Source organism: Festucalex cinctus, chromosome 18 (genome assembly GCF_051991245.1).
Source record: "Festucalex cinctus isolate MCC-2025b chromosome 18, RoL_Fcin_1.0, whole genome shotgun sequence".
Classification (NCBI taxonomy): domain Eukaryota; kingdom Metazoa; phylum Chordata; class Actinopteri; order Syngnathiformes; family Syngnathidae; genus Festucalex; species Festucalex cinctus.
In genome coordinates, this window is record NC_135428.1 from 18,921,448 (window position 1) to 18,938,653 (window position 17,206).

A 17,206-nucleotide genomic window follows, 5' to 3' on the forward strand; every position below is an offset into this window, starting at 1 on the left:
TTCTTTAAACTTTGCACAGACAAGGCATGGAAAAAACTAACATTTTAAATGGTCCTTGTTCCATGTAACAGTACCCCAACGTGCCAGTACCCTGACGTGCAAGTAACCCAACGTTGTGCTCAATAGCGCCCCCTATGCATTTTTATGGAGCATTTCCAATTGTATGATTCAAGCGATACACAACTAAAGATGACTTGACCTAGATTTGTGAAAACTGGGAGGCATACCTATTAGCTTAAGACCTACAAAAAGTATTCTGTAGCCGTATGCTAAACCTAAAAGGAAGTCCGCCATTTTGAATTTATTTTGGGAATTGCACACCATATTTTGCGTTTTGATTAAACTTTGCACATACAAGGCTTGTCAAAAACATTTTAGATGGTCCTTGTCCTATTTGACAGTACCCCAACGTGCCAGTACCCCGACGTGCAAGTACCCCAACGTGGTCCGGGTTGCGAGGGCCCTTTATAGCTGCTCGCAGCTCTAGTTATTCTTCTTCTTTTTATTTGTTATTATTCTTTTCCGCAAACAATCACATTTTTGAGACACTAAACGTGAACGAAAACTCACCAAACTTTACACACACGTCAGGCCTGGCGAAAAATTTGATATTTTAAAGTCGCCATAGGTGATAACAGAAAAATGGCTCCATAGCGCCACCTACATAGGTTAAACAGATCCCTGGCCCGCTACGATTGTCCGACGGCTATGAAAATTGTGTGGCACCTGTAGCACATCCAGATGAACAAAAACCTCTTTGATGTGTGTACCCTAAAATAGACAGGAAGTGAGATATGAGTATTTAAATGTCCAATTTTGGCCAATTTTTGCACATTTACAGGGGTCATACTTTTGCCTGCTTCTCCTACACGGTTAATCCAATTGACTTCAAACTTGGGATGTACCATCTCAAGACCTGGGACAACACCATGGTAAAAAATCTAAAGTTTTCGACATACTATATGACGGCGGTGGGGCATCAAATTTAGAGTTTCAAAACTCTTACTAAACGTAGTATTGCCGGTTGTATGTTTAACCTAGAGCTACGAAAATTGGTACACATATGTAACAGACTATGACCTACAAAAAAGTCTGTTGGTGCCATATGCTAAACCCAACAGGAAGTCCGCCAGAGGCGGGGCATCAAATTTGGAGTTTCAAAATTCTTACTTAATGAAGCATTCCCGGCTGTACGTTTCACCTAGAGTTACCAAAATTTAAAGACATATGTAACAGCCCTCAAGGTACAAAAAACTCTTTTTGAACCATATGCTAAACCTAACAGAAAGTCCACCATTTTGATTTACTTTGGAACGTGTTCCCATTTTTTTGGCCATTTCATAGGGGTCCTATTTTAACGAACTCCTCTTACAGAGTTTATCCGATCATCTTCAAACTTGGTGTGATTCATCTTAAGATGTTGAAGATGAAAAGTTATTGAAAGCTTTTTATTTCGCTGCACGCTGTTGTCGTGGCATGCACTTGTTTGCAAAGGAAAAAAATTCTTCTTAATGGAGAATTCTCAGTTGTACGAAGCAGCTAGAGCTACGAAAATTTGTAGACATATGTAACAGCCCACGATGTACAAAAAAAGTCTCTTGCTGCTTTGTGCTAAACCCAACAGGAAGTCCCGCAAGGGCCGGGCATCACTTTTTGAGCTAAAAAACTCCTCTTTAACGAAGCATTCCCGGTTGTACCTTTCACCTAGCGCTATGATAATTTGGAGGCATACATAAGAGCCCACGATGTACAAAAAAGTCTTTTAGAACCATATGCTAAGCCAAACAGGAAGTCCGGCATTTTGATTTACTTTGCTATTTGTAGCCATTTTTTGGGGGCCTTTTATAGGCCTCATATTTTCTACAAAACTTATCAGATTGTCTTCATTCTTTGGCATGTTTCATCTGAAGTATTGCCGGTTATACGTTTAATCTAGAGCTACGAAAATTGGTACACATATGTAACAGACTATGATCTACAAAAAAGCCTGTTGGTGCCATATGCTAAACCTAACAGGAAGTCCGCCAGAGGCAGGGCATCAAATTTTGCATTTCAAAATTTTTACTTAATGAAGCATTTCCGGCTGTACGTTTCACCTAGAGTGACCAAAATTTGAAGACATATGTAACAGCCCTCGAGGTACAAAAAACTCTTTTTGAACCATATGCTAAACCTAACAGGAAGTCTGCCATTTTGATTTACTTTGGAACATGTTGCCATTTTTTTGGCCATTTCATAGGGGTCTTATTTTAACGAACTCCTCCTACAGAGTTTATCCGATCATCTTCAAACTTGGTGTGATTCATCTTAAGATGTTGACGATGAAAAGTTATTGAAAGCTTTTTATTTCGTCGCACGCTGTTGTCGTGGCATGCACTGTTGGCAAAGGAAAAAAAAATCCTTCTTAATGCAGCGTTCCCAGTTGGACGAAGCAGCTCGAGCTACAAAAATTTGTAGACATATGTACACATTTGTCCACATATATATATTTACATATGCATGTAAAAAAAATTATGTCAGGCTAAACTAAATGGTTGATTAGGCCCCACACATTCTCACCTTACCATACCCGGCCCTCTTTGCAAAAGGTTTGAACACTCCTGGCCTAAACCTAGGTGTATACTCAAACTATGCACGCACATAAAGCCTGGAACAAAATGTGTAATTTAGAGGGTTCTTGTTTTGTTTTTTGTATTCCTTATATTTCATGTCATTATACTTGACACACTATTTTTACTACTCACTGAATCAGTTATAAGAACATTTAATTGATACAATCCAATCACATCCTAGAGAATTGAAAACACATTCAATCATGAGGTTGTTAAGACACATTTACTTCTGTAGCACTTAACCACAAACAAGTTGCGACATCCCCTGATATAACCCTCCAACCGGGCAAGGAAAAACTTTCAGGGGTCATATTTTAACGAACCCCTCCTACAAAATTTATCCGACTGTCTTCAAACTTGGTGTGTTTCATCTTAAGATGTTTAAGATGCAAAGTAATCGAAAGTTTTTTATTTTGTAACACGCTGTTGCCATAGCAATGCATTGTTTGTCAAGTGCTGCTTTTTTTTTTTATACACATGAAAACTCATGGAACTTTGCAAACACATCAGACTTGTCATGAACATGAATTTTCAGAGATTTATTGTGCAATTTGAAATAAATAGCGCCCTCTAGACCTTTTTATGAAGCATTTCCGATTGTATGATTATGCTAGACCTACAAAAAAGTATTATGTAGCCATTTGCCAAACCAAAGAGGAAGTCCGCTATTTTGATTTTATTTTGGGAATTATACATAATTTTTGGCCTTCTTCATTAAACTTTGCACAGACAAGGCATGGAAAAAACTAACATTTTAAATGGTCCTTGTTCCATGTAACAGTACCCCAACGTGCCAGTACCCTGACGTGCAAGTAACCCAACGTTGTGCTCAATAGCGCCCTCTATGCATTTTTATGGAGCATTTCCAATTGTATGATTCAAGCGATACACAACTAAAGATGACTTGACCTAGATTTGTGAAAACTGGGAGGCATACCTATTAGCTTAAGACCTACAAAAAGTATTCTGTAGCCGTATGCTAAACCTAAAAGGAAGTCCGCCATTTTGAATTTATTTTGGGAATTGCGCACCATATTTTGCGTTTTGATTAAACTTTGCACACACAAGGCTTGTCAAAAACATTTTAGATGGTCCTTGTCCTATTTGACAGTACCCCAACGTGCCAGTACCCCGACGTGCAAATACCCCAACGTGGCACGGGTTGCGAGGGCCCTTTATAGCTGCTCGCAGCTCTAGTTATTATTCTTCTTCTTCTTTTTCTTTGTTATTATTCTTTTCCGCAAACAACCACATTTTTGAGGCACTAAACATGAACGAAAACTCACCAAACTTTACACGCAGATCGGGTCTGGCGAAAAATTTGATATTTTAAAGTCGCCATACATGATAACAGAAAAATGGCTCTGTAGCGCCACCTACATAGGTTTAACGGATCCCTGTCCCGCTACGATTGTCCTATGGCTACGAAAATTGTGTGGCACCTGTAGCACATCCAGATGAACAAAAACCTCTTTGATATGTGTACCCTAAAATAGACAGGAAGTGAGGTATGAGTATTTGAACGTCCAATTTTGGCCCATTTTTGCACATTTACAGGGGTCATACTTTTGCCCGCTTCTCCTACACGGTTAACCCGATTGACTTCAAACTTGGGCTGTACCATCTCAACACCTGGGACAACATCATGGTAAAAAATCTAAAGTTTTTGACATACTATATGACGGTGGCGGGGCATCAAATTTACAGTTTCAAAATTCTTACTTAACGAAGCATTGCCGGTGGTACGTTTAATCTAGAGCTACGAAAATTGGTACACATATGTAACAGACTATGATCTACAAAAAAGCCTGTTGGTGCCATATGCTAAACCTAACAGGAAGTCCGCCAGAGGCGAGGCATCAAATTTTGTGTTTCAAAATTCTAACTTAATGAAGCATTCCCGGCTGTACATTTCACCTAGAGTTACCAATATTTGAAGACATATGTAACAGCCCTCAAGGTACAAAAAACTCTTTTTGAACCATATGCTAAACCGAACAGGAAGTCCGCCATTTTGATTTACTTTGGAACGTGTTGCCATTTTTTGGGCCATTTCATAGGGGTCTTATTTTAACGAACTCCTCCTACAGAGTTTATCCGATCATCTCCAAACTTGGTGTGATTCATCTTAAGATGTTGAAGATGAAAAGTTATTGAAAGCTTTTTATTTTGTCGCACGCTGTTGCCGTGGCATGCACAGTTTGCAAAGGAAAAAATTACTTCTTAATGAAGCATTCCCAGTTGTACGAAGCAGCTAGAGCTACGAAAATTTGGAGACAAATGTAACAGCCCACGATGTACAAAAAAAGTCTCTTGGTGCCATGTGCTAAACCCAACAGGAAGTCCCGTAGGGGCCGTGCATCACATTTTGAGCTAAAAAAACTCCTCTTTAACGAAGCATTCCCGGTTGTACGTTTCACCTAGCGCTATGATCATTTAGAGGCATACATAAGAGCCCACGATGTACAAAAAAGTCTCTTGGAACCATGTGCTAAACCAAACAGGAAGTCCGCCATTTTGATTTATGATGGGATTTGTAGCCTTTTTTTGTGGCCTTTTTTAGGGGTCATATTTTAACTCCTCCTACAAAATTCATCCGACCGTGTTCAAACTTGGTGTGTTTCATCTTAAGATGTTTAAGATGCAAATTTATCTAAAGTTTTTTATTTTGTCGCACGCTGCTGCTATAGCGATGCATTGGTTGCCAAGTAAAGTGCTGCTTTGTTTTTTTTTATCTATACATGTGTGAAAACTCGTGAAACTTTGCACACACATCAGACTTGTCATTAACATGAATTTTTAGAGATTTCTTGTGCAATTTGCAATAAATCGCACCCTCTATACATTTTTTATGGAGCATTTCCGATTGGATGATTCAAGCGCGAAATAACTAAAGATGACTTGACTTGACCTAGATTTGTGAAAACTCAGAGGCATACCTATTATATTATTATTATTTTTTGTACCTTACAAGATTATCTCTTGTGCCACATTAAACCCCTTTGCAGGCCTGAGCCAAACCACGGTCCATACATTTGATACCACTGCTTTATTTCAATGGTCAAGTACTTCATAACCACACCTACTTATGCTTGTCCTTGCATATATAGTAGACAACAAAGAGCTCTTTCAACAAAAGACATTTCCATCTACAAAGTCATACAAGGTAAGCACTCTATAAATTCTGCAATCACTACACTTCTATTCCTAAATTATCACTTCAAATACCAACAATGGTTAATACAGCTACAAATTTCTTGTATGTTTATGAAGTATGATACTGTATTTATTTCTACTCCTTTGCTTTTCTACAGAACATGAACAAATCACCAAGCAAATTCTCTTTTGATAAAGACCCTCTAATCATCTCCATACGCAAAGATTGCCAACTTTTTTCCGTAAGTATACAATACATAAACTAAACAGGACAACTTTCTCAATCATATACAGTATGCCATACATATATGTATTAAGCTCTCATTTATTAACAGGTTTGTTAAAGGCACCTTTAGTGTGTTTTTCTGTTTGTAATGTTTCTCCACGAGCACGTCTAGCCATTGATATCATGTAGAACACATATGCTAACCTTTTAGAAACAATTGAAGCTTACTTGCACAGTAGCCACTATCTTAACCACTTAATTCACATGTCTACTTGACAACTTATTACATGTAGTGAAATGGTACTTTGTGCGTCTTATGCTTTTTTCTGAACACTGCTTTTCAACTCTTTCCTTAAAACCAATACATGCGGTACTGTTATACTGTATAAATATATATGTCCGTGTGTATATATTTGTATATTCTTTCAAATAAACTCGTTTTGACACACACAGCCATTGAGTAACATGCAACACGACCACAACGTTTTGCACCAACACGTTACACTTACATAACCATTTATGTACCTGTCGTATCCTTACTTTTATTCATCATTTCATCACACAATCCTAAAACATTGCTTTTTGACCCAGAGGATTCAACTATACCATTTTTGCGTGTCTTATTACTTACTAGCTATATTATTTATTAACGGGCAAAAACTATGAATATAAGATCACCGTCAAATATTACGTCTGTAATATCCATATACAGTGCATTACATAATATGCATTTGTATTAAGACACTACCATGCTAAAAATATGCACACGACTGTTCTGTAAACTACACCTAAGACAACCAAACTTCACAGATCTAACATGATTCTTCATTCTTTTTTGTTCTACAGATGTATCAAATGCTGCCACACAGACAGAAGAAGCCACTGAGGACATGCACGAAGACGATGATCACAATATAACAGGACAGGTTAACCCCCCTGAAGTTTTAGCCCGCAGGTCAAAGCGTCCTAGGACTAATTCATCCATGGAGGTTACATTATCCTAAGACAGACTATGTGCTAACCCAAACTCTTTGACCCCAAGGGATTCATCTGTCCCAGAAAACTTTTACACTAAAGAGTTTATCTGTCCTAGGGCGCTGTTAACCCCAGGTTAAAGTGTTATTTAATCTGTCCTGTTACAACAGCTATACATAAACAGCTGCATTCCTCTCCTGTTCCATCTCTCGCACTTCTTTCATCTCTTTTTCTCCTCTACTTATACCTATGCTTGCTCATGTGCTTTTTTCCCCTTTAGATGATGTCATTGGTTAGCCTGCTTCAAAGCTACATTTTTTCTTGAATAACTGTCACACATTTACTGTTTGCTGGACCCTACAAAACTGTCACAATACTTCACTATGTCATGAATACATATGTGTTGCACAGCGACACCACATTAAGAGTCATCAAAAAGCTTTTTATTTGATCACACACCATCTCTGTGCCATGCAATGTTTTCAAATGAACAGATGCTGGTTTTGAATATCAAACGAGCGACTTTTCATGAAACTTTGCACACACATCAGAAAGTCCACACTTTTGAATTTATTTTGGGAATTGTGCATCATTTTTGGCCTTTTACTGCACCTTTTTACACACAAGGCACGGCAAATGCATTTCTATTTTCCATGGTCCTTATCTATTTAACAGTACCCCAATGTGCAAGTCCCCCGACTTGCATATACCCCAACGTGGCCCGGGTTGCGAGGGCCCTTTATAGCTGCTCGCAGCTCTAGTTTATTTTTTATTTTACACTTCAGTAAGAACAAGACGGTTAACTTTATATTGTAAATAAATTCTTTGAATTTGATCATTCCTGCCTAATGTCAATTATCATATATTACATAAATTTACACAAAAATAATATGGAAATTGCATCACCTATATGTAGCCGATCTTTTGAAATAAGATTTACTGTACAATGAATAGAACCAATGATCATAGACTAGCCTTAGCCTACAGAAGCATATGCCTCTGTGTTATAAAGTGGGGGAGCGGGAAAAAAAAAAAAAAAAAAAAATCGAAAAAAAAATCGAATCGTGACCCCAAAATCGAAATTTAAATCGAATCGTGGAGTTGGCGAATCGTGACACCCCTAATAGACAGTGAATCAATCTGATTGGTTGTGGCTAGAAATGTGGGTAACAGGACTGACATGGAATTATCTGATTGGCTGTTGACTAGAAAAAGATATTAAAGATTCCTGACATCACATAGCATATTACCGGTTGAAGCTAGATGCTGATTACATCAGTTCAAAACAGACAACTTGACCTCACGGTCATGACCCAAACATAACCCTTGCGTGACCCTAGTCATGACAGCAACTACCATTCAAGGCGGAGGCATTTGGTTTTGGATACAAGCTAGATCGCCATGTTGAATAAAAAACAAACTAAACGAGTGACAAGACTTTACACAGCTACATTCTGGGAAGCTGACAGTGAGTCTGATGAATTACGATAAGTGGTCGCTGGATCGCTCGGCAGTTTCAGACAACAAGTCCAAACAAGACCAGCCCACCTCCACTAAAAGGAGCCGTGTACCGACGCAGCTCAAGGTCAAGTAAAATCTTTTAGTAAAAAATTTGCTCCTAGATGTGATGGAGTCATGACGTAAAAGGCAGTACAAGACTGCTAATCGAAATTAATACACCCGTTTTCCACAGAAAAGCAAGAGAGGGGCTGTATTAGCTACTCAAAACAGCGAGTAATAACCATATTAGGTGATTAATATTATTATTATTAGGCGAGAGCGCAAGCCGTCAAAATGACTGCCGTGGGAGATCTAGTTGTTTTAGAATTCTAGTAGTGCTAGTGTTAAACGAGGGTCTTCAAACAAAAACATTTATTTGCATATATTGCTACTCATACTCTGTGCAGTGGACCAGATGAACCACTATTCTTATGAACCAGCCCATCTAAGTAATGAATGTCATTGTTCTATTATTAATTATGATGAGTTATTTGTGAAACCAGTTAACTCACCAAGTTGTCCAGCTCTGGATCTTCACTGAAGAAAGGCTTATGATCCCTCTCCTGCTGGTGAACAAAGTTTTCAATGTCGACATCAAAGCTGGCGGATGTGATGCACTCAGATCCCTGTGTAGCCTGCTCACATTTCTCAAACAACAACGCCAGCAGGGGGAACAACGGATGTCTACGGAGAAAGAAAGAGAGAAGGGCCACCCAATAGTTAAACTGATTCACATTATGTTATTGATAGAATTATAATAGAATTTGGATTGGAAAGTGACATAGATACGGATAAGGGATAAGTTTCAGAGTAGTATTGATATTTGTTCCCAAATACTTTGTTATACCAACCAGAGACAGAGAGAGAGAGAGAGAGAGAGAGAGAGAGAGAGAGAGAGAGAGAGAGAGAGAGAGAGAGAGAGAGAGAGAGAGAGAGAGAGAGACAGAGACAGAGACAGAGACAGAGAGAGACAGAGAGAGAGTATAAAAAGCTGTCTACCATATTAGAGGTGGAAGATATATTGGAGGTGAAATGATTACTCGATTAATCGGCAACTATTCAATTGTTCATTTAATTGATAATTATTTTTATCAACTATCATTTAAATAGCTGATTTTCCATTTCAAATAGTCAAAATCCTCATAACTTCAGCTTCAACAGTAAATATTCTCCGATTTCTGTAGTCCCATGAAAGCATGATGATTATTTTTGTGCTGCATATAAATAAAACTCTTTCTATTACTTTGGAATATGATGATCAAAATTTTAGCCAATTTTATTATGGACCAAACCAGTAACTGAATCATAATGAATTTGTGAATTTTGTGGACTGTCAATTTGAAACAATGTCCTGTTTTTTAATAAAGGGATGGAAATTAATGGATTTTTAATCCAATTTATGGATTTATTGTCAAAATAATCATGAAACGATTAATTTAGTAATTGCAGCCTATGTATAATTGGGGGAATTAAGTACAAAACCGTTGTGACTCGCGTCGGGCCGAAAAGCTCCTAAGTCACAATTTGGCAAATTATTTATTTTTTATTTTTTTATCTATGCTTTGGGTCAGTCCACATGCGTGGGAGTTATTTTTATGAATTATTGACCAGTCTAATGTGTTGAAGATGGCTTGCTCTCTTTGATGATACAATGTTAATGGTTGAACAAAATGCCGTTTTGTGGGGTCTCCTGAAATGTGACGATTTTGGTTACCCTACAAAGTTTTTGGTCCGAGGCCAGCAATATGCCAAACCTATACCCAAGAAACACAAAAATGTCTGTTTTTCTAATGTAAAATATGTATACATTGCATATGAATTGGGAACACCCAGTTGTCTTGACTTGCAGAGAACCCCACCTGCATCGCTCGGCCCCTCAACAGACTAACCTGTGACTCTCATTTGCATCCTCTAATAGTCCTCTATATTATACTCTAATCTGCCTGATCCCAATTTAATGTTACTCCTTCAGTCAGACGTGGCCAGCATAGTAAGCAGGACGCTTACATGCACAGTAAGAGCCTCTGTCTTGTCTGTTTAATGTCTACTTGAGGGAGGGGTGAAGACAAATGAGCCTGGTATTACACAGGAACTAAGGATGATCTAAAAAAAAAAAAAATCAGTTCTGGTGCTCTCCATATACCCGTGCACAACATTGGTACACACCTTTTGAAAAGTAAGATTGTTGTAGTACAGACTAAATACAGTAAACCCTAAATAAAATACTAAATCCAGACTAAATAAAATTGGTGGCATAGACCAGGACACTCCTGAGTGGACCACAAACTTCACCAGCATGGAAAAATAATGTCTTATATTTTGTTTTAAATAAAATAAAATTGTCTTGCTTGATAACTCATATTTTCTTCAAGAATGATACAAGCATTTGAAATTCTGGCCGGGTATGTCGACATTGTACCAGTCATTCATCGTTCTACAAAGTGGAGGTGGTATGCAGTCCTTGCAGACAGAAACTACCAAGCAATGGATAATTTGAGATGCAAATGGCCGGTGAAATGTGAAGTATGTGGCAAATAATAAAAGCCTTTCCAAGCTAAGTCGAATCTTAAAGAGAACATATTATGGGAAAAGTGACTCTTTAATTGCTATTCTTGATAGTACATGTTTACCAATGAAGTGTGAATTTATGCATCCAAGTCAATATTTTATAAGCTAACTATTTCTGAAAATGCCTGTTAGCAAGACTTTCTGAATTTTGCCAAACTGTGACGATGGGCAATGTTTTTTGGGGTTTTTTTGCAATGTGGCCTCTGCATGCACCAAATTCACATACATGTGAAATTGACAAGTGTAATTTGGCATCTTGGCAAGGAGAATCAGGGGCGGCTTCGCACAATCACGCTAAGAGGGAATATCTTTAGCTCGGAATGCTACTCAATAATTAAGTCTCGAATGACCACAGTGCAGGTTACTAGATTTTCTTTTCTTTCTCTCTTTTTTTTTTTTCCCCCAAGAGGTGTCTGGGCACTCATTAAATGACAACAAAGTCACAAATAAGCCACACTGTCACACTCAAAGCTGAGTTGTTCATGTGCATGAGGCTGGACCGCCCCGCCAAACAAAAGCTACCTTTCAGTGAGGCAAAAAAATAATTAAATAAAAATCTTGAGCCACAGGGCATTTTTGACAAAAGCACATTGTGAATATGCTATTAAGAAACCTAGGAATATGAACTATAACTATATATAGCTAAAAAAAAATTGAAGTAACAAACTGTTCCCTTAATTGTTCTCAGCAGTGTATACAGGACTGTCTCAGAACATTAGAATATTGTGATAAAGTCCTTTATTTTCTGTAATGCATTTAAAAAAGCAAAAATGTTATACATTCTGGATTCACTTGGAAACACTTGCAGGTGTTTCGAGTTAATTTGATGATTCAAGTGATTAGTTGACTGGCCTACTAGTATACTTTTTGCATAATATTGTAATATTTTGAGATAGGATATTTTAGTTTTGTTTAAGCTGTAAGCCATAATCAGCAAGATTAAAATAATAAAAGGCTTGCAATATTTCAGTTGATTTGTAATGAATCCAGAATGTATGACTTTTTTTTTTTTAATTGCATTACAGAAAGTAAAGGACTTTATCACAATATTCTAATTTTCTTCTAACAATCCTGTATGCTATGTATATATGTATTGCTAAAAAACCAAAAAAAAAAAAAAAAAAAAAACCCATCACAACAATTAAGGGAACACTTTGTTTCTTTAATTTTTGGAGCAGCAGTTCATGTCGCAGGTCAGGAACACCTGAAAGCTGGAGACGGATCTGGTCGCAGTGTATTCATATATCAAATCGCTCTGTTTCTCATCTGCACTGACTGCTGTGGCAAATGGTTTGGCACTTCAGAAAAAACACCGGGCATCCACGGCAATCACAGCCTGCGTTACATTTGCAGATCCCATCCACACATTAAATTTAGGGTAAATTTTACTCTTAACTCTTTTACTGCCACACGATATATATATATATATATATATATATATATATATATATATATATATATATATATATATATATATGTATGTATGTATATATATATATATGGATATATATATATATATATATATATATATATATATATATATATATTAGGGGTGTCACGATTCGCCAACTCCACGATTCGATTTAAATTTCGATTTTGGGGTCACGATTCGATTTTTTTTTCGATTTTTTTTTTTTTTTCCGCTCCCCCACTTTATAACACAGAGGCATATGCTTCTGTAGGCTAAGGCTAGTCTATGATCATTGGTTCTATTCATTGTACAGTAAATCTTATTTCAAAAGATCGGCTACATATAGGTGATGCAATTTCCATATTATTTTTGTGTAAATTTATGTAATATATGATAATTGACATTAGGCAGGAATGATCAAATTCAAAGAATTTATTTACAATATAAAGTTAACCGTCTTGTTCTTACTGAAGTGTAAAATAAAAAATAAAAAAACAAAAACAAAAAGTCACAGTGGGTGCCTGCCATCTATTGACTGTTTTTGGTTACAACAGTGTGCTGTGCGTTCCTCTTAAAATAATGTGCAATGTGCAACAACAACAAAAAATATATTGTATCCAAAGTCATGGAACAAATACAGCCTGAACAAACTATATCCCAACATTTACAGTTGCTGGGCATACTGTAGCGTGGTTCAAGTACACTAATTAAATGTTTGAATCCAGCGTTTTCCAAGGCTGCAGGTCTGCTGCTATAAATAGACCTATGGATCTGGCGTTTCGCGCGAGCTGAAGTGTGTGGAAGTTTCACTGTAAATGAGGATGAAATAGTTGGTTGGACCGTTGTTTTCCCACTTCTAGTTGAATTTGATAAATCTAAATCTTTGTGATGCCTGCGTAAATGTCCCGTCATGTTTGTCGTGTTTCCCGTTGTTATAGGCTGGCGGCTCGGGCCCGCCGCCGGCTCCGCTCCCCGAGTATGTATGTGTGTGTTTGTGTCGGCTGGTGCCCGTATAATGGTACTTCAGTTTGAATGCGCCAGCGCGACACTCTGATTGGAGGACTGTGCCAGCGCGACACTCCGATTGGACGACTGTGCCAGCGCGACACTCCGATTGGACGACTGTGCCAGCGCGACGCTATTGTGTATCCGTGTATTATACCCCTATTGGTTAGTTGTTTCTCCTCCGTTCTGTCAGTTCTGTCAAATGCGGTTATTATTTGTTCACCTTCCACTTTCACTCCCTTGTCAAACCCCTGCCTGAAATTTCAATTAAAACTACTCCGATGTTAAAGTCGACCCGTGTTTATCTACTCTATATTTTCTGTTATTGTGTTACTTCCCTTCCCCTTGACGAGCCGGGCGTAACACCGTGGCCGAGTACAGTACGCGCACATAGCATATCTTGCAACTGTGGTCTTTTTATCGACAACGTGAACGTTGTCGACATAACTCACCGGGAACGCAAAATGTTTCCAAACTGGTGACGAGAGAAGCGGGAGCGGCTTGAAGCACCATTGCTGTGTCTGTCCGCGCTTGCCATCATGACTGCAGGAGAAGTCAGCTAACAAGTGCCGTTAGCTAGTAGCTGAATGGCTGCGTCTCATTTGCTTTCCTGGGAGGTGGCGGTGGCGGCGGTGGCGGCGGGCGCGGGGGGGGGGGGCATCGAATCGTGTGTCCTCTCTTCTATTTCGATGCTCGAAATCGTGACGTAATTTCGATCGATTTCGATAAAAAATCGAAATCGTGACACCCTTAATATATATATATATATATATATATATATATATATATATATATATATATATATATATATATATATATATATATATATATATATATATATATATAAACTTTAATATGACAAAGGCTTTGATCAGATCTTGAAAAAGTTCAATTTCATCAAGATTTCGTCATGTTTCATTGTAATTTCATACACCGGCAGTCCATTGAAAAGAGATACAATACTGCCATCTGCTGGCCATAGTGTGTTTTTGATTCCACAACCTATTGACCAGGCAGCGCTGCATTTAGATGTTGCACTGCCCACTGATTTAAAACAAAACAAAAACAAAAACATAGTTGACGTCATTTAATGTTTATGGCGGCATATATCATGATTTTACGAATCGTTATTAAACGTTTTTGGCGGTCAAAGAGTTAAAAATACTATATTCGGTCCCAGGCGAAACAGAGTAAACTTTATACTCGGAAGATTGTAAAATAAATAATAAAATAAAAGCTGTTGAGGAACAATCACAAAACCTTCAGGTTGGGATACAGCCAACCTAACCATTGACCCATGCCATTCCTACTCTACCAATATATTGGTGTCAGGTGTCATGTGGTATCATCGTATATCTCCAATTTTGGTCTCTTTTGGGACACATCAGCAATATGTTAGCTAACAATATGTCTAGCATAGTTCAAGTGGTAGAGTGGATGTCTTCCATACTGAAGGTTGTGTGATCGTTCCTCAACCCTTTAGTGTTTTATTGTTGTAGTTTTTTTTTTCTTCCAGTATTTACTCTCTTCCAAGTGTAAAATTCACTCTGTATAGAGTGGGATCGAACATAGTCCTTTTAGAGTAAAATTCCATCCATCCATCCATTTTCTTGACCGCTTATTCCTCACAAGGGTCGCGGGAGGTGCTGGAGCCTATCTCAGCTGGCTTTGGGCAGTAGGCGGGAGACACCCTGGACTGGTTGCCAGCCGATCGCAGGAGACGAACAACCATCCACACGCACAAGCACACCTCGGGACAATCTGGAGCGCCCAATTAACCTGCCATGCATGTCTTTGGAATGTGGGAGGAGACCGGAGTAGACCCACACAGGCACTGGGAGTACATGCAAACTCCACCCAGGAAAGCCAGAGCCTGGACTCGAACCCGAGTACTCAGAACTGGGAGGCGGACGTGCTAACCACTCAACCACCATGCCACCCCACAGTAAAATTTACTCTACAGAATTTACTGTGCAACTGCGTTTTATCTTGACCATCTCGATTTGTCCGCAGTGGTCTGAAATGGGGCTGCCAGGAATATTGTGTGAGTGGACCCTTATATGCTAGAACACCTTAACTTAACAAAACCCTACTGCAAAAAAAAGGCACTGGGCAACACCCTGTAATTTGCTATCTTTCATTTTCATTAAAACAATGTTACTGATATTCGTGATCAATGGGTTGAGCCCAAGCTGCCATACCTTATAGCCCTGCACTCACGTTTGTGTGTAGGCTACACAGTAAATTTATATAACCTTATACTACTGTATAACCTTGGAGCAACAATTTCAATGACCTTTACACAAGAAGTCACAATTAATGTAGATGGAGTATGAAAAGGCCCGCATTTTCCTTAAAACCAGAGTAGAACTGCACTGTGTGCATCCTCATGTGTTTGCCAGTCTCCTACAATACCTTTCCCAAAAATCCTGAACCCTTCAACCCCCCATCATGTTGGCAGCCATAAGCAGCAGGTTCTATCTGCAGTGCGACAGAGTGAAGATTGCTGGCTAGGGGATCATTACAAGGGCCATAAAACAGCGATTTACAGGACAGCCAGCGAGTGGAGTCAGCACGATCTTCCACCCTCTGGCACTGCACTGTGCTGGGTCACCAAGGAAAAGCCCAAAACAGAGAATCAGAGGTCAGTGGTGTATATGATGACTTAAACATGAAGGAAAGGAATGTGGCAGCTCAAGTAGCATATGGTGAACCTGTGCTAAATCTTTATGCATTTCGGGTCAATCAGCTCCCTTCAAATCTTCTGACCCAATTCTTTTTTCTTTTTCTTTTTTTGTTAGTTTGTTTGAGAGCTCAGTGTTTATGCTGTAGTCTTACCAATTCAACATGTCTTCATCAATGTTCTCTTTTTGCGCGTGTGTGTACATGTGTGAGCGTGTCCGTGCATACATGTGAGCTTGTGCTCTTTAATTCATCTAACACCTATTGAAAATCCCATACCCTTCATCTTAACCGGATATTTCAGAGTCCCGCCAGAGTCGTGAAGTTGTAAGATCAGAGGAAGGATCAAAGGAAAGAAAGATGATACAAATTGAAATCCAGCACCAACCAGACACCACCTACAGGGTTACAAAACCAGAATCTTTCACCAACCTCAGAAACCTTTAAATTCCAACAGTTAGGGAGACCTCAAGAGACAAGAGGAAAAACTAAAGAAAGGAAGGGAGGACAGAATCAAGCAGCATGAGATCCACAGACACCAGCCTCCACTGATTCAGCGACCAGTGGGAGAAGCAAATTCTGTTTCAATTTCAGTAGATGCTGGTGTGGTGGATCTGGCATGCATGAGAACTTCCACCAAAGAGGGGAACCTTCAAATTCGGCCCGACAAGGCAAGCACAGACCCCCCCAGGCTGCGGCAGCACCAAGGCACAACCTCCCGGATCCCACGGCGGCCACCGCCCGGAAAGCCAACCCAGACGACCGGTGCGCACCCGCACCTGACACGGCCCAAGCCCCAGGCCCCAACACAGCAGAACAGGGCACAGCTGGCCCACAGCCCCCCCGAACCCTGCCTAATCTGCCCCTGACCACCACCACCAACCTCCCCCAGACAAACGCCACCCATCCCCAACCCCCGCCAGCTCCCCCAAACCCAAGGGAACCTCCGCTCACCAGAAATCGCCGTCGGGGGTGGGGTGGGGGGCAGCAGCACCCACCCCACCTCCAGCTGCTTGGAAGAGTGGAACACTGGGAAGGGAAGGAGAGGAGGTGGCACCCGGGGAGAACCCC

General features: G+C 39.4%; 1 protein-coding gene across 9 annotated transcripts in view; it reads right to left on the reverse strand.

The window, feature by feature from the left end:
- Positions 1-17,206, reverse strand: part of LOC144006024 (homeobox protein PKNOX2-like) — a 128,667-nt gene that overhangs the window by 17,609 nt on the left and 93,852 nt on the right. For all 9 annotated transcript variants that reach the window (XM_077504635.1, XM_077504637.1, XM_077504636.1 and 6 more), the window contains one exon: positions 8,982-9,153. In XM_077504635.1, the coding sequence (XP_077360761.1) occupies positions 8,982-9,153 (172 nt within the window). The remainder of the gene's footprint in view (positions 1-8,981; positions 9,154-17,206) is intronic.